This window comes from Taudactylus pleione, unplaced genomic scaffold (genome assembly GCF_031769625.1).
Source record: "Taudactylus pleione unplaced genomic scaffold, aTauple2 ptg000897l, whole genome shotgun sequence".
NCBI lineage: Eukaryota > Metazoa > Chordata > Amphibia > Anura > Myobatrachidae > Taudactylus > Taudactylus pleione.
In genome coordinates, this window is record NW_028285298.1 from 1,407,501 (window position 1) to 1,432,612 (window position 25,112).

The window sequence follows — 25,112 nt, forward strand, 5'->3', positions numbered from 1 at the left end:
ATAATAATAATAGACTGTAGATGTGTAATATATAGTGAGTGCAAAGCTGTTTCCATGACGATGGAAAGCATAATGGAGATGCGTAAAACCGTCCATACCTTGAAGCTGCTGTATTTTATATTAAAACGACCGTTACGTAAAATAAAATGTAACTAATATAAAAATAAATCGTCTTATGGTATTCGCAAATTGGTTTCCATGCTTGATAGGAACTGTAGATTCTATCCATTGTATTTACTTACCTATGCAGCAATTTCAGACTGCGACCCCACTGCGTTGCCTTTCAGAAGGCCTACAGACAGGAAGTCTGATGTGCGTGGGAAAATTATTGCCCCCCCGAGCAGTGCTCTGTTTCAGACGTCGAAAGATCTGCGAAGCTCCTAAAATTTTTGCTTTGTTGTCGTGAATGTTATTGAAACCAATTTTTTTTTTTTACAGTAAATGAACTTGCCTTTTATGTTACAGCAGTGGTTCTCAAACTCTGGGCCTAATTCAGAGCCGGACGCTATTTGCAAACGGTCGTTCCAAAAAATGGGCCAGCTATTTAAATTGAGCGCTCGCTCTTTGCGGTGTGTTGACGCTTCTATGACTGAGCGAGCGAACGAAAAATGCGCTCGCTATTTTGTAAAGACGCCTCTTTGCCATTCGCATCACACGTCATCTCCGGTATTTGATTAATCGGGTACATCAAAAGGCGTCTGAACTGCTCGCTGTGCTTGTGGTAGGTTTTCCTTACCGCTATCACTGCAAGCAGTTCAGGCTAAAAGACAACCAAGTGACGTGGTCGATGACGCTCCTTTACTAATTATGCACTCCCATTAAACGCCCTTTTTACCGTTAGGCACGCCTGCGTTTGGATCTCCACTCCCTCGTTTTCAAGCACCTTCCCCTGTTACCGCCCACAAACGGTACATTCTGTCAATCAAATTAGCAGCCCCTCGCTATTTTGCGAGCGCACGATTTCCGACCGCAATGACTGGTTTGCGCATTATGACCCATACGCATGCGCAGTTGTGCGAACATCGCTCATAGCGAGCGAGCGTCCGCTTACGAGCGGCTCTGAATCAGGCCCTCTGTCCTCAGGACCCCACACAGTTCACGTTTTGCAGGTCACCCAGCAGGGGCACAGGTGTAATCATTACTCACTGACACATTTTAAAAGGTCCACAGGTGGAGCTAAATATTTCACTTGATTCAGTGTGGAGACGTGGAAAACATGCACTGAGGAATGAGTTTGAGAACCTGTGTGTTAGAGGATCCCTTACTAGAGCCGGTAGTACTGGGATATAATCCGCCTATCATGATATACAGAGAAATAATGAGTTAATAGAACAACCTCACTCTCCAGGCTTTGCTGTCGGTGATTTGGCTCTGCCCGGTATTTTTGTATTGGGCTCATATAGGATTGCCGGGTAATATCCATCTAAACTTGCTTCCCTGTTTTCCAGTGAAAATTGTCATCCGGGGGGACAGAAATACTGGGAAGACCACTCTCTGGCATCGGTTGCAGGGGAAGAAGTTTGTGGAAGAATATATTCCCACTCAAGAGATCCAGGTCACCAGCATACACTGGAACTACAAAAGTAAGTGTCCTGCAGCTCTCCTGTGTGCCCCATTTGTCTACCCTGGTCCTAAGTCTCTCTCTGGCTCCTATCAGCCTCCCGTGTGTGTCTAATGGTTTACCCCCTCTGTCTACCCAAGTCCTGTGTGTGCATCTCGTTCCTCTCTGACTGTGGTACCGACTTTTGTCTGTCTCTCTCAACTCTTGCACAACTGAAGTACTGTCTGTCACTTTCCTCACTCATTGTCTCCCATCTGTGTCTCCTCTCTCTTCCTGTGTCATTGTCTCTCGGCCGTCGTCCATCGTAATTGTCTCTGGTTTATCTCTCTGTGGTCAGACTTGTCTGCAGTTGGGGGCCACACAGACTGTAAGTTATACTCCCCCCTAGGAGGCAGGACATTGGAGAAAGTGGCTCCTCCTCTCCCTTATAACCCCGGGCTCCCCCACAGGTTTTTCCCAGTGCCCTGCGCAGGTGATGGTCACACGGCCGTGTGCTTTCATTTTTACTTTATTTTAATTTTCTGCATATACTAAGGAACAGCCACAGCTGGACCATGGCAGGGGGGGTGCCTAGTATTTCCTCCAGCCATCAGCTCCCAACAGGGGATTCCCGATAGCTCCCTGTTGTCTGTACCTGCAGGCTTTTTGGGGCCTTGGATGCCTAAGATGAAAAAGGGCCTTCATGGTTTTCCAAGATGACCGTGAACCCTATGGTGCATTAGTGGTGGGCAGAACATCTCCTGGATACTCCTCATGGAGTGTGCTGGTCCAGTGAGTAAGCAGCAGCACAGTTAATCCTCCACCAGCCCTATTGGGTTTGTCTTGTGCTCCACAAGGGCAAAGCAATCCTTTGAATGGGTTGGATACGATATCCCGGCAGTGACCATCCTGACGGTCACAATACTGGCAGCGGAATCCCGATGGTGAAAATCCTGACACAAGTATTCTAATCCTTACCACGACCCACACCTCCTGCAGCCTAACCCTAACCGTCCCCTCTGGCAGCCTAACCCTAACCGTCCCCTCTGGCAGCCTAACCCTAACCGTCCCCTCTGGCAGCCTAACGTAAATACTCTCCTTTATATTGTGACCATCGAATTGGGGTTTTGGGGTGCAACGTTGCGGTATCCAGACTACATCCCCTTTAAATAGTACCTTCCTTTCAACCATAGCTGGTTTGTGGATGCCTTGTCAAGCTAGAATTGTGTTTGTCAGTGGTACCTTTCCAGGACCCAGGAGTTCTGGAGCTGGGAATTCCTTCTGTAGCCACAAGAAAGGGTTTGTTTCCTATCTCCAACTGATCTCCTGCTCGTTTCGGAAGACCATTAGGCGGGCTCACATGGTGGCTGGAGTAATGGTGCCCTCCTGCCATAGGATGCAGTTTTCCAGGAAGATCAGCATCTCCTGAGTGGTGGAAGATAGGACTTGGGTTATCCAGGCACTTGGGCATCTCTTCATGCTTTTTCCAAGGGGATGCAATCGGGAAGCCGGCTGACAATATACCGACAGCCGGTTTCCTGACTGTCATATCCCGGCGAGGGTGAAATGACCGGTGTCTAGATGTAGACGCCGCTCATTTTACTGACACTGGGAGACCGGCGCCCGGCATCCCGATCGAAGGGATGCCGGGCGCCGTGAGCGGACAGCCGCGGGGGAGGAGGGTTAGGTTTAGGGCTCCCGGGGGGGACTTGGGGTTAGGCACCCCCCTGGGAGGTTAGGGTTAGGCTAGGGGAAGGGAGTGTTAGGGTTAGGCACCCCCAGGGGGAGGTTAGGCACCCCCCCGGGGGACTTAGGTTTAGGCAGCGGGGAAGGGGGGGGGTTAGGTTTAGGCACTTAGGGGGAATTAGGGTTAGGCACTTAGGGGGAATTAGGGTTAGGCACTTGGGGGGAGGTTAGGGTTAGGCACCCCTAAGGGAGGGTTAGGGGGGTAGGTTAGGTTAGTTAATACTTACCTGGGGACGATCGGGATTTCCAGCGCTGTCGGGCTGTCGCTGCCGAGATCTGTTCCTCTGTCGGCCTGACGCTGCCGGGATTCGAACTGCCGGCCATGCAGCCGGCGGTATTACATACCGATTCCTTTTCCGAGAACTAGACGTTACTGCTCTTTGCAGGAGAGTCTTTTTGGTGGCTAGGAGTTAGGCATTCCTCCTCTCCCTTTAGGAGTGGCTTTGAAATGTCCGATCACTGGTGAATCCCCCACCCTCCCCCAATAAAAAGATTACATCTTTTCTGTGTCCACAGACAGCATTGGAGACAATGATTTAGTGGTTAAATACAAGAAAATCCATTCTCTGCCCTTTTGTGATCTAATGGGCGCATTATGGGAGTGTCGCGGGCGTATCACAGAACTGATTGCGAACTCAGACGCTTAATCTCTTACATTGGACGTCTAAAGACGCAAAAGGTGGGCGTCTCAGGTTCTACACACTCTTGCGCACGCTTGTATGCCAGGGGAAGGGCAGATAATAGCATTAGCATAAAGTCACAGGCGCGACTACGCCAAAAGGCACTGAAACCATCGCAGCAGCTCGCATCTCTGAATCAGGCCCTATATGTTTGTTACAGTAAAATGTAAGACGCTGGCTGGGAAATCAGACAGGAAAGACTGGAGTCACCGTGCAGCTCTTTGCGTAAACATGGTTAATGAAGGTTTTCTTTTATTTTTGAATCCTTGATGTGTTACCATGAGAACAGTTGACCCTTCTGTAAAACAACACACAGCTCCAGTCCGTGCAACCCAACCCATGTCCCTGCTTTTCATCAGGTGTATCGGCCCACATGCATTAAGCAACGAACGGGTTCACAATTGTGCTTTCAGGCGAACGTTTGATACTGCTGATTTAGGCTTTCAGGCCGAGCTGTAATGTATCTTTACTCCTTGTGTTTGCAGCCACTGACGATATAGTAAAGGTGGAAGTTTGGGACGTGGTTGATAAAGGTAAGAGCCTCTGTTTCCCCCATAGAGAGCACAGGCCCAGCTGTTGCTGCCTGAGGCATTCCCTGTATTGTCTATGTATAACCCCACAGCTCATGTCTCTGTGTGTTGAGCATTCTCTCTCCCCATTACACGCGGTGGAAATGAGCAAAAATAAATAATTTTTAAAAAAAGGAAATTGATAGAGAAAAATGTGTACGCTGCCCTAGCACAGTGCTGGAGCCCCTATACACCGCTGTAATTACAGATACTGTAAATTAAGATTCCTGCAGACGCCAGCCAATGCTGCGTTCAAGTATCTCAGTGCAAAGGGTTTTTCATTTCTGCATCCAGGTGTCTATGGAACGTTCTTTTTTTTATTTTTTCGTATTCTGTTTTTATTAAGATTTAACATAAACAGAAAAATACAGACACTGCAAATGTATCAATACAACATTAAATATGTAAAAATGAATAAACCTATACATATATAAATAACATAGTGCAAACTAAACAGTACAAGAAAAAAAAAATGGAGAAAAATAAAAAACTGAAAGGAAGAGAGAGGAATAAGAAGGGATGTCTATGGGATATTATATTCCAAACTATCTAAACCGAAACCGTTAACGTATACTAGCGTGACCCTCTAAGGGTAATTTTTCAAAATGCTAAAAAATTGGGCCAGCGATGCTTTATTTGTGCGAGTGCGGCCATCGATCCGCCATAAAGCACTTTACCGGCACACTGTGTTATGGATACAACTTAAACCATTGTCATGGTAACCTGAACACTGGCGTCTACTGATATTTTATCTTCTATTGGGCGCGCAAGCGGCTCTACGGCTCCTGCTCATGTAGAAATATTCTGTGCGCAGGATTACGTATGCTTTTCATGTGTTTAAAGAAATAACAAAGCAAGAACCAATTTCCTATAGAAGAATACTGTGCCCCCCCCCCGGAAGGGACATGGATCCCTTCTCACAAGTTAATGGTTGTTCTATATTTCTATACCCTGCTCTTGCTTTCCAGGTAAAGGTAAGAAGAGAGGGGAGACAACCTTGAAACTGGAAAATGAACCACAGGAGGTGAGGACACGTCTGTTTCTTAGACACAAGAGATTGTTGGTGAACTCAAAGCTGCATTATACCATTTCCTGGGACGTATAGTAAATGTGTATTACTCAGGCCTTATCTTTAAATTCCTGGTAGGTGTGGCTTCACTGTGTCAAAAAGCTGATTGGTTATAGAGCTGTCAGTCACAGTCCGCTACCTTGCAGGAGATTACGTTGCTGTTCTACGATACCGGTCGACTTTTAGAAGGTTGTTGCGGTCATTGGGTCGACCATCATTCTGTAGACATGTATTTAGGTCGACAGTGTTAAATGTTCGACGCAATCAAAAGCTCAGCATATAACATGCCGACACAAAAATGTTGACACATGGATTTTTCATCATTTTTAGGGTTAGGCTAAAATACAAAAAAAAAAATCAAGTGTTGACATTGTAGTTTCTACATATTAAATGTCGACTTTTTAGGACTGTCGTCCATTTAACCCTGTTGACCTAAAGATATGTCTACAGAATGATAGTCGACCTAATGACCACAGTGTTCTCCCCAGAAATTTTTTCCAGCCGGGTGGCATCCAAAAGTAGCCGGGTGGGAGCCTTCACAATTATGTGCACGCTGGGAAAAGGGGTATCTCCCTTACCAGTCCAGCCCGACATGTCTCAGGCTGCTCCCCCACTGGCTCTCAGTCAAAAGTGCCCATTACACAGTGCCCCCTGTAGTTTAACTTTGCCCTTATGCATTGCCCCCTTGATGAAGTAGTGCCCCCGGACTGGTCCCTTATGTAGTGCCCCCAGGCTTAAATAGTGCCCACAGACTGGCCCGTTATGCAGTGCTTAAATAGCGTCTCTTATGCAGTGCCCCCAGGCTGACCCCTTATGCAGTGCCCCCAGGTTTAATAGTGTCCCTTATGCAGTGCCTCCAGACTTAAATAGTGCCCCCAGACTGGTCCTGGCCCCAGCCCAGCACTTACCTTTACTTGCTGGCCGCTCCCGCTGCCTCACACTGACTGGATCTAACTAGATCCAGCAGGCACGCGGGGCAGGCTCCTCACGTTGCGGGTGACGTCATGACGTCACCCGCGCAGTGCATCACTGGGAACGCTTGCCTCTGAAGTGATCGGAGGCTTCTTCAGCCTCCGGTCACTTCAGATGCCAGCGTTCCCCAGGGGGGGTCGGTGGGGAAAAATGCCAGGCGGCAGGCTGTTTCTGCCGGGCGATGCGCCCGCAGAAAATTGCCTGGGGAGAACACTGGACCATGTCTACCTTTTTACTGTCGACATTCGGAACCAGGCGAACTTCCGAATGTTGTCCTTTTACATCACACCCCTATCAGATGAGAGGGCACAATCAGTCAGCTCTTCCTGTGCGGCACCACGGGCAATGTGTCAGTCACCAGCTGGCAGTCGGGGCGATTGTAACACACTGAAGGGGATGGTTTGAATTTAAGAATCATTAGCAACTTTTTTTTTGAACCAAATATACCCCCCGGGCCTACAAGTATCAGGGCAGAAAGATATCCTTTCAATATTTTTGTTTTTGTAGCTATGTGTGCGAGTGTTGACCATCTGTCGCTTAATGTGTTCCCAGGGGGACGGCGACTTGGCACTAGATGCAGAATTCCTGGACGTGTACAAGAACTGCAATGGCGTAATCATGATGTTCGACATCACTAAGCAGTGGTACGTATCCCCTTCATCACATCTTGTCCTGGCCAGGTCCTGCTTGTTACGCCATGCTGTCATTTAGCTGTCTCCAACTCACAGGGCATGTTCTATTGATGATCTAAGGCAATTATGGGGCATTAGTATGTACAGAGGTTGCATGTTCTCAACTTCCTGCTGGACCCTGGAATGCATCTACCTAAAGGGGGGTGACGCAGATTATTACTGTGCTCGGTATAATATACACTCACCATTATATTGTACCTTTCATTTGTCGTGCTTCGTTCACCATGGCGCACAGAGAGCGAGGCGGATTTTGGGATCTGTGCCATGCTCTCTCCATTAGGGTTTGGCGTTCGTAATCTAGAACTGAACAGCGTGATTGGTAGCTATAGTCCATTGGTATGTAAAAGCATAGAATTAATCCATATTGTTAGACGTTCTAATTGCATTTCTATTATTCGCTGACATCCCCAACGCTATCATTTTGTCGGTAGTCCTTCCAAACTGGCTTTCGTGGAGTCCAGCCGGTGACATTTGGTTACACATAGACCAGGGGAATTCACTCATGGGCTCAGATTCTGAGTCGGACCCACTGCTGATGGCGGGCGGATGGTTTCTTCTGTCCCTGGTCCTAAGTCGCATCGCGCATGTGCTCTTTGTCTCTGCAAAGTTGCAGTTACGATTGAGACGCACGGTCCCAGACATGTCTTGAAAATGCCTTGAAAGGGAGGTGAGCATGCGGTCGCACGGAGGTGGGTCCGTCTTATGGGAGTGTCGTTGTAGCTGTTGCGAACTCTGGTATGCAGTCAGGAAAACGGCGGACCTAATCCCGACAGCCGGCTTCCCAACTGTCATATCCCGGCAAGGGCATATCGACGCCTGTCATTAGACATACGCCGGGAGACCAACGCCCAGCATCCCGATCGAAGGGAGGGTTAGGTTTAGGGTTTCTGGGGGGGACTTAGGGTTAGGCACCCCCTCGGGAGGTTAGGTTTAGGCTAGGGGAAGGGGGTGGTTAGCGTTAGGCACCCCTGGGGGGGACTTAGGGTTAGGCGGCGCGGAAGGGGGGTTAGGTTTAGGCACTGGGGGGGAAGGTTAGGGGGTAGAAATAGGTTAGTATATACTTACTTTAGGACGATCGGGATTTCCTCCTCTGCCGGGATGCCGCTGTCGGGGTTCCAAACTCTGGGCATGGGTCCGGCGGTAAATCATACCGATTCCGCAAACTCGGATGCTCAGTCGCTCACATAGGAGCTGTACTCTGGCGGAGAATCTGCAGCTAGCATGGGGCTTTTGCAAGTTTCGATGGTACGACTGCTGGTGGCGTCTGAAGATGAACCAAGCGGTATTTAGGCGTCTAAAGAAGCACAAAGTGGGCGTCTCGGTCCTTGCACATGCACGGCTGTACACTAGGGAAAAGGGCTTGTACCGACATTTGCTTAAAATCGCAGACGTGCGTCTATGGCATAGATGCCATTGCCTGCAACACTATTCGTACACATGCAGAAATGTATAAGTGACATCTGGCAATTTGAGTTTCTTTTTTGTCTGTTCGACGTCAGGACCTTTACTTACATCACGCGAGAGCTGCCTAAGGTGCCCAGCCACGTGCCGGTTTGCGTGCTTGGCAATCACCGCGATATGGGAGAACACAGAGTTATTCTGCCTGATGATGTGCGAGATTTTATCCAGAGCTTGAACCGGTGAGTAATAACGCTTTTATCGTCTCTGACCCGTCCCCCCCGGCATGTTGGTGGTATTCGCAGCCTCTGTAATGTCTCTCCAGGTATGCGCTAGGAATATGTGCTGCTGCTCGGCTTAAACCTGCACTACCGCCTAGGTAGAATGCTTTATTGAGGTGGCCCTTGCCGCAGCCAGCGGAGCCTGCTGCGTGCCGCTGTCTTTTCCGGGGCTCTGCTGGTTCTGTAACACAATCCGCTAATTAAATGAAGTTCGGCCATCTTTAAGTGACAGTATAGGGCGCTGCGAGCAGGAGGATCAATCACCAGCTGCCATCGCTTATAACTTGTGATTGGTCCTCCTACCACTCCTCAGCTAGTGAATGGAGGTGCCAGGTAAAAACAACAGTAGAGTGCAGCCCACGTGGCTCAGGCTTGGGTAAGTGGCAGCTTTAGTAAGAACGTTACTAGGTGGTTGTGTATCTTTAATGTGTTTGTCTGGCGTCAGTGGTGAAAGGCAGTGATTTAGTGCCTGGGGAAATGGGTGTCTGTCATTTATTACCTGCTCTCTTCCTCTGCTTCCCTGGTCCTACTTCTAGTCCAGAACCTGTTATGTTACCTTCTATCTGTATTATTGTGTCCTGCATTAGATAACCACCCCGATCGCTTCTCCTCTGCTTCCCCAACAGACGCCCCGGTTCCTCCTACATCCGCTATGCTGAGTCTTCCATGAAGAACAGCTTTGGGCTGAAGTATTTACACAAATTTTTTAACATCCCTTTCCTCCAGCTCCAGGTGAGATCCCTGGACCTCCCCAGCTTCATTCTCAGCTCTGTTAGCATTGGAGGAGTCAGTGTTGCTATTGCTGGGTATTGTTCAGTACAGCCTTTAGCTGCCTTATGTTCTGGTCTCAGGGTATAATAGAATTGTCACTCATGGGTTTTTTTTCTCCCTCCCCCCTTCCTCTCTCTCTTTCTCTCTCCCCTCCCTCTCTCTCCCTCTCTCTCTCTCCCTCCCTCTCTCTCCCCTCCCTCCCTCTCTCTCTCTCTCTCTCTCTCTCTCCCCTCCCCCTCTCTCTCTCTCTCTACCCTCCCCCTCTCTCTCTCTCTACCCTCTCTCTCTTTCTCCCCTCCCCCTCTCTCTTTCTCCCCTCCCTCTCTCTCTCTTTCTCCCCTCCCTCTCTCTCTCTCTTTCTCCCCTCCCCTCTCTCTCTCTTTCTCCCCTCCCCCTCTCTCTCTTTCTCCCCTCCCCCTCTCTCTCTCTCCCCTCCCCCTCTCTCCCCTCCCCCCCTCTCTCTCTCTCCCCTCCCCCCCTCTCTCTCCCCTCTCCCCTCTCTCTCTCCCCTCCCCCCCTCTCTCTCTACCCCCCCCTCTCTCTCTCCCCTCCTCCCCCCTCTCTCTCTCCCCTCCCCCCCCTCTCTCTCTCCCCTCCCCCCCTCTCTCTCTCCCCTCCCCCCCTCTCTCTCTCCCCTCCCCCCCTCTCTCTCTCCCCTCCCCCCCTCTCTCTCTCCCCTCCCCCCCCTCTCTCTCTCCCCTCTCTCTCTCTCCCCTCTCTCCCTCCCTCCCTCTCTCCCTCCCTCCCTCTCTCCCTCCCTCCCTCTCTCTCTCTCCCTCTCTCTCTCTCTCTCCCTCCCTCTCTCTCTCTCCCTCCCTCTCTCTCTCTCCCTCCCTCTCTCTCTCTCCCTCCCTCTCTCTCTCTCCCTCCCTCTCTCTCTCTCCCTCCCTCTCTCTCTCTCCCTCCCTCTCTCTCTCTCCCTCCCTCTCTCTCTCTCCCTCCCTCCCTCCCTCCCTCCCTCTCTCTCTCCCTCCCTCTCTCTCCCCTCTCTCTCTCCCTCTCTCTCTCCCCCTTCCTCCCCCCCCACCTTCTCCTCCCCCTCCCTCCCCCCCCTACCTTCTCCTCTCCCTCCCTCTCCCCCACCCTCCCTCCCTCTCTCTCCTTCCATCCCTCCCTCTCTCTCCTTCCATCCCTCCCTCTCTCTCCTTCCATCCCTCCCTCTCGTCTACTTCCATCCCTCCCTCCTTTCATCCCTCCCTCTCTCCTTCCATCCCTCTCTCTCTCTCCCTCCCTCCATCCCTCCCTCTCTCTCTCTCTCTCCATCCATCCCTCCCTCTCTCTCCCCTCCCTCTTCTTCCATCCCTCCCCCGCCCTATAATTGCGTCTATCTTCACAGTCCCCTTTATCCCTGATACTGCCTTCTAACCGCAAGCTTTTCATCTCTTAACACATCCTCTGTCCATGCAAAGTTCTCTTCTTCATCTCTTGATTGCTCCCTCTTCATTCTTTCCTCTCCCTGTTACGCAACATAATTCCCCCATAGTGCCTCACACACACAATCCAGCGATGTAATGGCAGATTCCTGCAATGGGAGGCATTGCTATATAATTACAATGTGTACACCTGAGATCAGCTGTGCGTCTGGAGTTACAGCCCTGAATCGGCTGCCGCTCACCTGAACCCAGCAGAGAGTCTGGAGTTACAGCCCCCATGGCAGTACCTGTAAAGTGAGCCTGCGGGGACTTGATACCTGTTTGCGCTTACTTATTTATTTGTGGGCCGAATCTGACACTTTTAACCCCTTTGATGCTGGAGGCTGCAGCTGCATAGTTGTGATAACTTTTGGGTCGTGCCCTCCCAGAAGGATGGGGTTAAAGGTTTTGGTTCCTATTAAAAAATCATAACTCATGTTCATCCTAATGAGAATCTTGCTGGGCGAGGTGACATTTACAATGCTGATAGGAATTAGGGAACCATCCGCCCCGAGCAGGAGAGAGGGTCCCCTGCTTGGTCTGTACCAGTCATTGGAGGATTAGCGGTGAGTCCATTCTTATTTGTTACTCAATGCAACCTGAAACTGCGGCAGTGACTCTCTAATGCTGTCACTGTTGGCCGATGGGGGTCTGTAAAGAGAGGTGCCCGCTGTGTACTCAGAACAGTCCTTAAGAGATAACACTGTAAAGGTTTTTTACTCCAGATGGCTGTGCTAATGTGGATAAGTGCGACAGACAGTGCGCCCAATAACAGTCTATTTTCTCCTTGTGCCCCCCCAGCGAGAAACCTTGTTACGGCAACTGGAGACAAACCAGCTGGACATTGATGCCACCCTGGAGGAGCTGTCAGTGCAACAAGAGACAGAGGACCAGAATTACGAAATGTAAACTACTCCCTCATACCCCATTGCCCTGTGTTATTTATGTAACTAGTGGTCGGTAGAGAAAACTTATCATAGGGTCCGCCTCAGCCTGTTCCCAGGCACAAGAGTTCTGTGCCCATGCAATAGTGTAATGTAACCCAGTGTTACTGATGATAAGGTTGTTATACTGATTATAGTACGTTTCATTGATTTTATCTGAAGTTTCAGTGTGTGCAGCTTGCATATCCTCTGACCCAGTGGTTCTCAAACTCTGTCCTCAGGACCCCACACAGGTCACGTTTTCCGGGTCACCCAGCAGGTGCACAGGTGTATTCATTACTCAGACACACTTTAAAAGATCCACAGGTGGTTATAATTATTTCACTTTTGGTTCTGTGAAGAGACATGGAAAACATGCACTGTGTGGGGTCTTGAGGACCAAGTTTGAGAACCTGTGCTCTAACCCCTAGCCTTTGTGCTGTCTATTCCTAGAGGCTTAGTATGTCTGATAGAGCCCTTACCTTTGTGCTGTCTGGTCCTAGAGGCTTAGTATGTCTGATACAGCCCTTACTGCTGTGCTGTCTGGTCCTAGAAGCTTAGTGTGTCTGATACAGCCCTTACCACTGTGCTGTCTGGTCCTAGAGGCTTAGTATGTCTGATACAGCCCTTACCTCTGTGCTGTCTGGTCCTAGAGACTTAGTATGTCTGATACAGCCCTTACCTATGTACTGTCTGGTCCTAGAGGCTTAGTATGTCTGATATAGCCCTTACCGCTGTGCTGTCTGGTCCTAGAAGCTTAGTGTGTCTGATACAGCCCTTACCACTGTGCTGTCTGGTCCTAGAGGCTTAGTATGTCTGATACAGCCCTTACCTCTGTGCTGTCTGGTCCTAGAGACTTAGTATGTCTGATACAGCCCTTACCTATGTACTGTCTGGTCCTAGAGGCTTAGTATGTCTGATACAGCCCTTACCGCTGTGCTGTCTGGTCCTAGAAGCTTAGTGTGTCTGATACAGCCCTTACCTCTGTGCTGTCTGGTCCTAGAGGCTTAGTATGTCTGATACAGCCCTTACCTATGTACTGTCTGGTCCTAGAGGCTTAGTATGTCTGATACAGCCCTTACCGCTGTACTGTCTGGTCCTAGAGGCTTAGTATGTTTGATACAGCCCTTACCTCTGTACTGTCTGTTTCTACAGGTTTAATATGTTTGATAGAACCCTTATAACTGCAAGTCTGGTCCCAGATGTTTAGTATGCCAGATATATCCCCTACATCTGGGCTGTCTGGTCCTAGAGGCTTAGTATGTCTGATACAGCCCTTACCTCTGTGCTGTCTGGTCCTAGAGGCTTAGTATGTCTGATACAGCCCTTACCTCTGTGCTGTCTGGTCCTAGAGGCTTAGTATGTCTGATAGATGCCTTACATCTGTGCTGTCTGGTCCTATAGGCTTAGTATGTCTGATACAGCCCTTACCTCTGTGCTGTCTGGTCCTAGAGGCTTAGTATGTTTGATAGAGCCCTTACCTTTGTGCTGTCTGGTCCTAGAGGCTTAGTATGTCTGATACAGCCCTTACCTCTGTGCTGTCTGGTCCTAGAGGCTTAGTATGTCTGATACAGCCCTTACCTCTGTGCTGTCTGGTCCTAGAGGCTTAGTATGTTTGATAGAGCCCTTACCTCTGTGCTGTCTGGTCCTAGAGGCTTACTATGTCTGATACAGCCCTTACCTCTGTGCTGTCTGGTCCTAGAGGCTTTAGTATGTCTGATACAGCCCTTACCTCTGTTCTGTCTGGTCCTAGAGGCTTAGTATGTCTGATACAGCCCTTACCTCTGTGCTGTCTGGTCCTAGAGGCTTTAGTATGTCTGATACGGCCCTTACCTCTGTGCTGTCTGGTCCTAGAGGCTTTAGTATGTCTGATACAGCCCTTACCTCTGTCCTGTCTGGTCCTAGAGGCTTAGTATGTCTGATACAGCCCTTACCTCTGTGCTGTCTGGGCCTAGAGGCTTAGTATGTCTGATACAACCCTTACCTCTGTGCTGTCTGGTCCTAGAGGCTTAGTATGTCTGATACAGCCCTTACCTCTGTGCTGTCTGGTCCTAGAGGCTTAGTATGTCTGATACAGCCCTTACCTCTGTGCTGTCTGGTCCTAGAGACTTAGTATGTCTGATACAGCCCTTACCTCTGTGCTGTCTGGTCCTAGAGGCTTAGTATGTCTGATACAGCCCTTACCTCTGTGCTGTCTGGTCCTAGAGGCTTAGTATGTCTGATACAGCCCTTACCTCTGTGCTGTCTGGTCCTAGAGGCTTAGTATGTCTGATACAGCCCTTAACTCTGTGCTGTCTGGTCCTAGAGGCTTAGTATGTCTGATACAGCCCTTACCTCTGTGCTGTCTGGTCCTAGAGGCTTAGTATGTCTGATAGATGCCTTACATCTGTGCTGTCTGGTCCTAGAGGCTTAGTATGTCTGATACAGCCCTTACATCTGTGCTGTCTGGTCCTAGAGGCTTAGTATGTCTGATACAGCCCTTACCTCTGTGCTGTCTGGTCCTAGAGGCTTTAGTATGTCTGATACGGCCCTTACCTCTTTGCTGTCTGCTCCTAGAGGCTTAGTATGTCTGATACAGCCCTTACCTCTGTGCTGTCTGGTCCTAGAGGCTTTAGTATGTCTGATACAGCCCTTACCTCTGTGCTGTCTGGTCCTAGAGGCTTTAGTATGTCTGATATAGCCCTTACCTCTGTTCTGTCTGGTCCTAGAGGCTTAGTATGTCTGATACAGCCCTTACCTCTGTGCTGTCTGGTCCTAGAGGCTTAGTATGTCTGATACAGCCCTTACCTCTGTGCTGTCTGGTCCTAGAGGCTTTGGTATGTCTGATACAGCCCTTACCTCTGTCCTGTCTGGTCCTAGAGGCTTAGTATGTCTGATACAGCCCTTACCTCTGTGCTGTCTGGTCCTAGAGGCTTAGTATGTCTGATACAACCCTTACCTCTGTGCTGTCTGGTCCTAAAGGCTTAGTATGTCTGATACAGCCCTTACCTCTCTGCTGTCTGGTCCTAGAGACTTAGTATGTCTGATACAGCCCTTACCTCTGTGCTGTCTGGTCCTAGAGGCTTAGTATGTCTGATACAGCCCTTAACTCTGTGCTGTCTGGTCCTAGAGGCTTAGTATGTCTGATACAGCCCTTACCTCTGTGCTGTCTGATCCTAGAGACTTAGGGCCATATTCAATTTCAGGCGAAAACCCGTTATCTGCAATAATTTATCGCCGATGACGTCATTTTAGCCTATTTCAATTATCCCCGTATTCAAGTTCAAAGAGTTTTCCCCAGTGTGAAAAGTCTTTGTAAAAAAACGGGGATAACTTTTCTCCAGTGTTTTGCTGGCGAAAAAAAGTGCAGATTTGGGATTTAGGGGTGCAGGCTTAAAAAAAAAATAGCTTGCACCCCTGGGAATGTCCCCTAAAATTAATGTGTCAAAAAAAGTTTAAAAAAAAAAATCAGGACACTCCAAAAAATTAGCTTTAATAAGAGACAGCACAGCATGTGAACAATATCTTCACACATGTAATAAGAGACAGCACAGTACGTGAGCAGTAACTGCACACATGTAATAAGAGGCAGCACAGTACATGAGCGATAACTGCACACATGTAATAAGAGACAGCACAGCGTGTGAGCAATAACTGCACACATGTAATAAGAGACAGCACAGTACGTGAGCAGTAACTGCACACATGTAATAAGAAACAGCACAGTACATGAGCAATAATTGCACACATGTAATAAGAGACAGCACAGTATGTGAGCAATAACTGCACACATGTAATAAGAGACAGCACAGCGTGTGAGCAATAACTGCACACATGTAATAAGAGACAGCACAGCGTGTGAGCAATAACTGCACACATGTAATAAAGACAGCACAGTTTGTGAGCAATAACTGCACACATGTAATAAAGACAGCACAGTGTGTGAGCAATAACTGCACACGTAATAAGAGACAGCACAGCGTGTGAGCAATAACTGCACACATGTAATAAGAGACAGCACAGCGTGTGAGCAATAACTGCACACATGTAATAAAGACAGCACAGTTTGTGAGCAATAACTGCACACATGTAATAAAGACAGCACAGTGTGTGAGCAATAACTGCACACGTAATAAGAGACAGCACAGTACGTGAGCAATAACTGCACACATGTAACAAGAAACAGCACAGTGTGTGAGCAATAACTGCACACATGTAATAAAGACAGCACAGCGTGTGAGCAATAACTGCACACGTAATAAAGACAGCACAGTGTGTGAGCAATAACTGCACACATGTAATAAAGACAGCACAGCGTGTGAGCAATAACTGCACACCTGTAATAAGAGACAGCACAGTATGTGAGCAATAACTGCACACGTAATAAGAGACAGCACAGCGTGTGAGCAATAACTGCACACATGTAATAAAGACAGCACAGCGTGTGAGCAATAATTGCACACCTGTAATAAGAGACAGCACAGTATGTGAGCAATAACTGCACACATGTAATAAGAGACAGCACAGCGTGTGAGCAATAACTGCACACATGTAATAAAGAGACAGCACAGTATGTGAGCAATAACTGCACACATGTAATAAGAGACAGCACAGCGTGTGAGCAATAACTGCACACCTGTAATAAGAGACAGCACAGTATGTGAGCAATAACTGCACACATGTAATAAGAGACAGCACAGCGTGTGAGCAATAACTGCACACATGTAATAAAGACAGCACAGTTTGTGAGCAATAACTGCACACATGTAATAAGAGACAGCACAGTACGTGAGCAATAACTGCACACATGTAACAAGAAACAGCACAGTGTGTGAGCAATAACTGCACACATGTAATAAAGACAGCACAGCGTGTGAGCAATAACTGCACACATGTAATAAAGACAGCACAGTGTGTGAGCAATAACTGCACACATGTAACAAGAGACAGCACAGTACGTGAGCAATAATTGCACACATGTAACAAGAAACAGCACAGTGTGTGAGCAATAACTGCACACATGTAATAAAGACAGCACAGCGTGTGAGCAATAACTGCACACATGTAATAAAGACAGCACAGTGTGTGAGCAATAACTGCACACATGTAATAAAGACAGCACAGTGTGTGAGCAATAACTGCACACATGTAATAAAGACAGCACAGTGTGTGAGCAATAACTGCACACGTAATAAGAGACAGCACAGTACGTGAGCAATAACTGCACACATGTAACAAGAAACAGCACAGTGTGTGAGCAATAACTGCACACATGTAATAAAGACAGCACAGCGTGTGAGCAATAACTGCACACATGTAATAAAGACAGCACAGTGTGTGAGCAATAACTGCACACATGTAATAAAGACAGCACAGCGTGTGAGCAATAACTGCACACCTGTAATAAGAGACAGCACAGTATGTGAGCAATAACTGCACACGTAATAAGAGACAGCACAGCGTGTGAGCAATAACTGCACACATGTAATAAAGACAGCACAGTGTGTGAGCAATAACTGCACACATGTAATAAGAGACAGCACAGTACGTGAGCAATAACTGCACACATGTAACAAGAAACCGCACAGTGTGTGAGCAATAACTGCACACATGTAATAAAGACAGCACAGCGTGTGAGCAGTAACTGCACACATGTAATAAAGACAGCACAGTGTGTGAGCAATAACTGCACACATGTAACAAGAGACAGCACAGTACGTGAGCAATAACTGCACACGTAACAAGAAACAGCACAGTGTGTGAGCAATAACTGCACACATGTAATAAAGACAGCACAGCGTGTGAGCAATAACTGCACACATGTAATAAAGACAGCACAGTGTGTGAGCAATAACTGCACACATGTAATAAAGACAGCACAGTGTGTGAGCAATAACTGCACACATGTAATAAAGACAGCACAGTGTGTGAGCAATAACTGCACACATGTAATAAAGACAGCACAGTGTGTGAGCAATAACTGCACACATGTAATAAAGACAGCACAGTGTGTGAGCAATAACTGCACACATGTAATAAGAAACAGCACAGTGTGTGAGCAATAACTGCACACATGTAATAAAGACAGCACAGTGTGTGAGCAATAACTGCACACATGTAATAAGAGTATCCCTGCTTGGGGCACTCATGAAACAAGACCGATACATTGTCTCAGTGAAATACACAGCAGTATGCAATAATACTAAGGCAGCACCTTGATTCTTATAACTACAACAATAAGGTCTGTGTGTAAAGAATAATGTCAGGTGTAAAATAGGAATAAGTGGATTCCATATATTAAGTTTAGAGAGATATAATATTGCATTGAAATATACAACAGTGTGTCATACTAATGAAGGTCGTGCCTTGTATTGTATCGCCATAATGACCAGTGCGGGAATATTGTAACATCTTTATGGTACCCTAAGAAAATTTCTATACTAGCTGATCCATATTCCTACAGTAGTAATATTACCCAGGTTACTAATTCTATGTAATGCAGGTGCCTTTACACTAGCTAATCACCTGTGAGGAATGGATGAGAATATCTTAAATGAGATTATTCCACCCATATTGGGGAAACTATTGTTACGGTTATAATATGATGTGTACACAACAATAAGTTAGGAGTGGAATATTAATGACCATCTCACTAGTGGAAGGACGGACTATTGAATGATTACATGTTATAACCGATATTATTAAGCAGTAGCTCACATGCTTTATTGAATATAGTTATTAATAACAAGGGTTAGTAGCCGCTAATTCTATCTGTGTTGGCATTAAACAACCAGGTGAACAATTGATTCAGCCCGTGGACTATTTGACTTCATTTTTGTGAGAACTAACATTGTTACTATCCAGCTTACAAGCAGCCCCTCGGTCAACATTACGGTATTATGTTAACTAACATATATTGAAACGTCTCCTAAGACCAATCAAACCTTTAACAGAGAACCCTCTATAAAGGTGCGTACACACGGGACGATTTTTTAAACGATTGGTCGTTAATGATGTTGTTCAGTCATTCAAAAAATTGTCCATTTTACTGCCCCAAAACGATGAACGATAACTACCATTGCGCACTCCCGTTTGTAGTCGGTAGTTAACGTTCAACGCCCGAACCTCCCGTCCAATCTGACGATAATGTCAGGTTGAACATGTTCGGGGATGAGAAGGGAGCCCGGTACTGAACAAAATCGTTCTTGATTTCGTTCAGTGTTTGTGCTCAGTGTCGTTAAAGACCCTGAGCACACCCCTGCCGGGGACATACAGGACGATTTCGTTCATGGAGCGAATCGTCCCGCGTGTATGCACCTTAAGAGTTATAGAAAACATCAATATTTTGTATCATATTATACTTGTTTCATGTGCAGTACAATAAAAATTAATTATTGGGGAATTGGTCATTACAACAGAGAGTTTTAAGGTTATTACATCTTTTTATTTCACTTTTGTTATTTTTTCACTCACTTTTTACTGTTAATAAATTATTATTGATATAATGCCAGCGAAATATTAAGTTAGATTTTAAGTATATGTCATATTCCTAATTCGTTGACAATTTTGCTGTCAAATTGATATTATAGTTCATGAGTGCCCCACGTAGGAATAGTCTTTCTAGCTGCAGTTTTCTATTCCTGGCTGCACCTCCCTACCTTGAAAATTATAATTATGCGGATATAGTAGGGAAGAACTCCTTAAATTGTGAATCTGTGTGGATATTTTGTTCTCTATCACATGCAATAAGAGACAGCACTGCGTGTGAGCAAGCGGAAAACCATAGACTGAGCGTTATATCGTGGGAGGAGCAGGGGCCCCCAGCAGCACAGAGTATATCAGGAGATGAGGGATGTGTCAGTGAGGACAAGGCTGCATGTGACAGGGGCAGGGACATGCTGTAAGGAGGGGAATGGAGGCAGCAGGGAGCCACAGAGAGAGTTATATAGTGTAAGGAGCAGGATCCCCCAGCAGCACAGAGTATATCAGGAGATGAGTGATGGGTTAGTGAGGACAGGGCTGCATGTGACAGGGGCAGTGACATGATGTGAGGAGGTGAATGGAGGCAGCAGGAAGCCACAGAGAGAGTTATATAGTGTAAGGAGCAGGATCCCCCAGCAGCACAGAGTATATCAGGAGATGAGTGATGGGTTAGTGAGGACAGGGCTGCATGTTACAGGGGCAGTGACATGATGTGAGGAGGGGAATGGAGGCAGCAGGAAGCCACAGACAGAGTTATATAGTGGGAGGAGCAGGGTCCCCAGCAGCACAGAGTATATCAGGAGATGAGTGATGTGTCAGTGAGGACAGGGCTGCATGTGACAGGGGCAGTGACATGCTGTAAGGAGGGGAATGGAGGCAGCAGGAAACCACAGACCGTTATATACAGGAAGGAGCAGCTTATCCCAGCAGCACAAAGTATATCAGGAGATGAGTGATGTGTTAGTGAGGACAGGGCTGCATGTGACATAATGTGCGGAGGGGAATGGAGGCAGCAGGAAGCCACAGACTGAGAGTTATATAGTGGAAGGAGCAGTGTCCCCCAGCAGCACAGAGTATATCAGGAGATGAGTGATGTGTCAGTGAGGACAAGGCTGCATGTTACAGGGGCAGTGACATGATGTGAGGAGGTGAATGGAGGCAGCAGGAAGCCACAGAGAGAGTTATATAGTGTAAGGAGCAGGATCCCCCAGCAGCACAGAGTATATCAGGAGATGAGTGATGGGTTAGTGAGGACAGGGCTGCATGTGACAGGGGCAGTGACATGATGTGAGGAGGGGAATGGAGGCAGCAGGAAGCCACAGACTGAGAGTTATATAGTGGGAGGAGCAGGGTCCCCAGCAGCACAGAGTATATCAGGAGATGAGTGATGTGTCAGTGAGGACAGGGCTGCATGTGACAGGGGCAGTGACATGCTGTAAGGAGGGGAATGGAGGCAGCAGGAAACCACAGACCGTTATATACAGGAAGGAGCAGCTTATCCCAGCAGCACAAAGTATATCAGGAGATGAGTGATGTGTTAGTGAGGACAGGGCTGCATGTGACCGGGGCAGTGACATAATGTGCGGAGGGGAATGGAGGCAGCAGGAATCCACAGACTGAGAGCTACGTAGTGACAGTAAGTGTTGTAGCTGCAAGTTTAGCACCTAGGCCTGTTGTACTGCACCAACCACCCTCCTCCCAAGGGAGACTTCAGTGACAAGGGATGGACTGTGTTACCCCCATTGCCCTGAGCACTGCCGGAAAAGGAACAGGGTCCCCAAGAAGTACATAGAAGTGATGTGAGTTTCCATTCATAGTGATGTAGAAAGATTGGGGGCTTTACATATGAAATGAGGTTCACACATGCTAACCAGTTCAGTTTGCTTAGTGGTCAGCATTGCTGCATCACAGCCCTAAGGTCATAAGTTCAGTTACTAACGCCCTATCGTTGTGGAGTTTGTATGTTCTCCCTCTGACTGGGTTTTCTTCAAGTGCTCCAGTTTCCCACACTCCAAAAACATACTTAAACCTAATGTATATGTGTGTGTGCGTGTACATGTGTTAGGGATAATAGGGGCTGTTCCAGGGATGTATGTTAATCGGGTGGTGATGGGTCTGCACATGTGCAGAACGGGTCCTGTGATTCCGCTTGCAGACCCCCTCCCCTAAGCCGCAGCATGTTTGACATGCAGTGGCATTTGGGGGGCAGAGCGGCGACGTGTCTGGTCACCATTCTTGGAAATGGGCTAGGCCCCCCAGTTTTCCGGGAGGGACAAGGGCAGGGTCTGTATCTCAGAAGGGCACAGTGTTTACTCTTGATCTCATCGAGTTTTGAGCTGGCACCTCCAGACATGTACGAGCTGCGTCTTCCCACTCGCTGTGGACTCATTAGCGAGATGATCTTCTCTCTCCGTGCTTCTGTGTGATCCGTGACGTCTCTCGTATCAGCACAATCTGTCAGAAAGTTGTTTGTTTCGTTTCGCTAATCTTTCCCGTATGTCCTCCACAGATTCCTGGAAATGTTAGAGAATAACAAATGTCTGGCTTCTCCGGCGACGACCAACGAACAAAGCCCATCGCCTGGCTCCCAGTCTCCGGTGGTCCCAATAAACTCTGGCTCTCCTGACAGCTCTGGCCCTGGAACCCTTCTCCAGATGCCAACTGTGTTACCAGCATCTCCTGCCCAGGCTGCTCCCCCACCACCTCCAGAATCAGACATTCCTGAAGTGCCCGGCCCATCTCCCTCCATTGTCTCCTCTCCCCCTTTGTCCCAGCAGCCTCAGCAGAAGCGTGGGTTCATGTCTCGGCTCTTTGGCTCCAGTGCACCGGAGAGCCCTCCGGCCAGACCAGGTGCTTCCTGACTTGATCATTTCTGTATTGTGTTATATATGTAAAGTTTAGGATACAATTCATTTAAGGATAGGCTTCGCCCGAAGCAGTCAGTTACATTGTGTCTTCCGGCTACTGTTGTCTTTTGCTGGGTACACAGTAAACAGGTATATCTGCAGATGATGGTTGTTCATATGTTCAGTGTGTAGGAGGGGACGGGTCCCGCTGGCGGCGGGGCGGGGGCACGTCTGCCCCCCTCCCCACGGCTGCCGCTGCATGTCTACGGGCAGTCTGCAGACCTATCTGTTCATGTCTGTGAACGACGTCATTCACAGACATATCGCGGGTACACACTGGCCGACGGGTGGCAGATATATTGGCCGATCCAATATATGTGTCAGTGTGTACCCAGCATTTGAGGTACATAGTCTTTATGGTTGTGGTAGAAGAGAGAGACAGTAATTAGATAGACACCAGATGTTAGACAGTCAATTAGTTAAACAGGGACAAAAGTTCGGTATGAAAATGGTCGACAATTTTTAACTTTTTTTTTTTAGCCCTAATCTGCGGCCTAACCCTCCCTCCTGGTGGCTAAACCTAACCGTATGGGTAAGTGCCTAACCCTAAAAAAGAAAAGCGTCGACCATTTTTGCGTTGACCATTTTCATGTCGAACTTTTGACCCTGTCGACCATATTACATGTCGAACTTTAGTGTTTCTGACTTTTGTCCCTGTCGACCTTTTGTGCCTGTCTAACTATTGACTGTCTAACATCTGGGGGTAAATTTACTAAAGTGAGAGTTTTTAGAAGTCAGTTTTAAAAGTCATGTTGCCCACAGCAACCAATCAGAATTGAGCTATTATCTTCTAGAAGGTGCTAGTTAAATGTTAAGTAGAATCTGATTGGTTGCTATGGGCAACTTTTAAAACTCACTTCTAAAAACTCTCACTTTAGTAAATTTACCTCCTGGTATCTATCCAGACCTTGTCTATCTATAGTCGGGAACCCGTCTTTATAGTCCTCACCAAAATCACTAGCTGGGGCAGTCATTTTGGAAGCAGGCAATACCCTAATCCTAAAGGGCAGACTTTATGGGCCTTGTGGTACTTCTCTGCCATCAAATTCTATGTTTCTATGACCATAGCTGAGAAGTCTGGTTCTTTGTAGAGAAGTAATGTAATAATGGTACAATAACTTAAGGGGGCCGGTCACCAAATCACAATGGCGGCGGTATTCACATTGTGAGCTGGGCCAGAAATTCGGCCTTTCAATTCAGTAGGAACCTAGAGACCTCACTGAGGTGTGAGGCACTGTGTGTCGGTGCCTTTGTGACGTCACTAGTTCTTAGTAATTTGGATAGGCTGAACTTTGGTTCATCTTAATTGATCGCTACCTCTGCTGTATGTAAGTGGTCGCTTCCTTTGAATGCCACCGTTATAAAGCACTTTATTGAGGGCCGTATTAGAATGAAGCAGATGTGAAAGGTATAATCGCCACAACCGCACAGAACAGCGTCTACGCGAATACAGGATTTTCGCCAAGTGCCTTAATGCCGTAACTTCAGGGTTGTTCTTCTTTCTCCTTCATCCACTAGGGGACACTGGAGCTTCATGATAGTGGGGTATAGACGGTGGGTTGAGTTGAGCCTGGCACTTTAAAAATCTACAAGTGTGACTGGCTCCTCCCCCTCTATGCCCCATCAACCCCAGTTTTTAGAATGTGCCCGAGTAGAGCCGGTGCACAGGGGCTGTCTCCAGCCCTTATATTAATTTTATATAGAAAAGAGAATCAAAGTCACAAGAGGACAGGCAGACTGTTAGCTGTGACAGTCTGCCTGCATCGTGGGAGCCGCCAGAGAGGGGACCACACGGCTACTGCAGCCTGTGTCCGGTCACCCTATGGAGGGGAGGCTGCTTTAGGCAGTTAGGAGTCATCAGACTCAGCGGGGCCCGCCACAGCTACCACTGGCTTGTGTCCGGGTCCCCGCTCTCCCGTCACTGCCCAGCGCTCTGGCCGCAGCAGCCCGGTGAGTAGCACACCTCTCCTGACTAGCAGGAGAGGTGAAAATAACGGCTGGGTCTGGTAACAGCGCGCGGCTGTCAGTGCCACGCTGGTGTTGTGATAGTACACCGGCGCTGGCTGTTAGGTAGGCTCGGAGCAGCATTCCTACCTCTGCGTGCCGGTGCTTGTGTAAAAGGCACCGGCACGGTTATCACTGGCGGCGGTCGTGCCGCTGGCCCCCGCTGTCAGTGCGGGGACACAGAGATCCCCACTGTATAAGTGTATGCCGTGCGCATACAAAGCGGCGGCCATTAGGAGGAGGAGCTTATGGGTCCCTCCTCTTCCTCCTTCACTAGTTTGGCGCGCTCTGAACGGGAGTGGCGCCTCAGAGACACTGAAGGCACTGAGCGGAGGGGGAGAGGAGAAAACTGAGAGCAGTGGACAGCTTCTACAGGGGTCTGTAAATACAGAGGGTGTTTTTAACTGCTTTCTGGTCCTATTGACTGCTCCTCCCTTATATGCCTGTCTGCCCCTGTTACTGAGTTGCATTATTCTTGAAATTCTGCTCCTCCTATACTGCTCTGCCTGCAATTTGAGTAGCATTATTATTGAAATTCTGCTCCTCCCTTATTGCTCTGTCTGCTCCCATACTTGAGTAGCATTATTATTGTAATTCTGCTTCTCCCTATACTTCTTCTGCATTCCTGAATTGTATGTGGTGCTTGTCTGTGAGTACATGATGACATCCAGGGCAGAAAAAACTGCAT

At 47.9% G+C, this 25,112-nt stretch overlaps 1 protein-coding gene across 1 annotated transcript in view; it reads left to right on the plus strand.

The window, feature by feature from the left end:
• Window positions 1-25,112, plus strand: part of RABL6 (RAB, member RAS oncogene family like 6) — a 53,706-nt gene that overhangs the window by 16,233 nt on the left and 12,361 nt on the right. Inside the window, exons 3-10 of the mRNA XM_088459196.1 lie at window positions 1,449-1,583; window positions 4,452-4,499; window positions 5,504-5,559; window positions 7,129-7,220; window positions 8,768-8,908; window positions 9,574-9,679; window positions 11,932-12,035; window positions 22,024-22,364. Of these exons, the coding sequence (XP_088315322.1) occupies window positions 1,449-1,583; window positions 4,452-4,499; window positions 5,504-5,559; window positions 7,129-7,220; window positions 8,768-8,908; window positions 9,574-9,679; window positions 11,932-12,035; window positions 22,024-22,364 (1,023 nt within the window). The remainder of the gene's footprint in view (window positions 1-1,448; window positions 1,584-4,451; window positions 4,500-5,503; window positions 5,560-7,128; window positions 7,221-8,767; window positions 8,909-9,573; window positions 9,680-11,931; window positions 12,036-22,023; window positions 22,365-25,112) is intronic.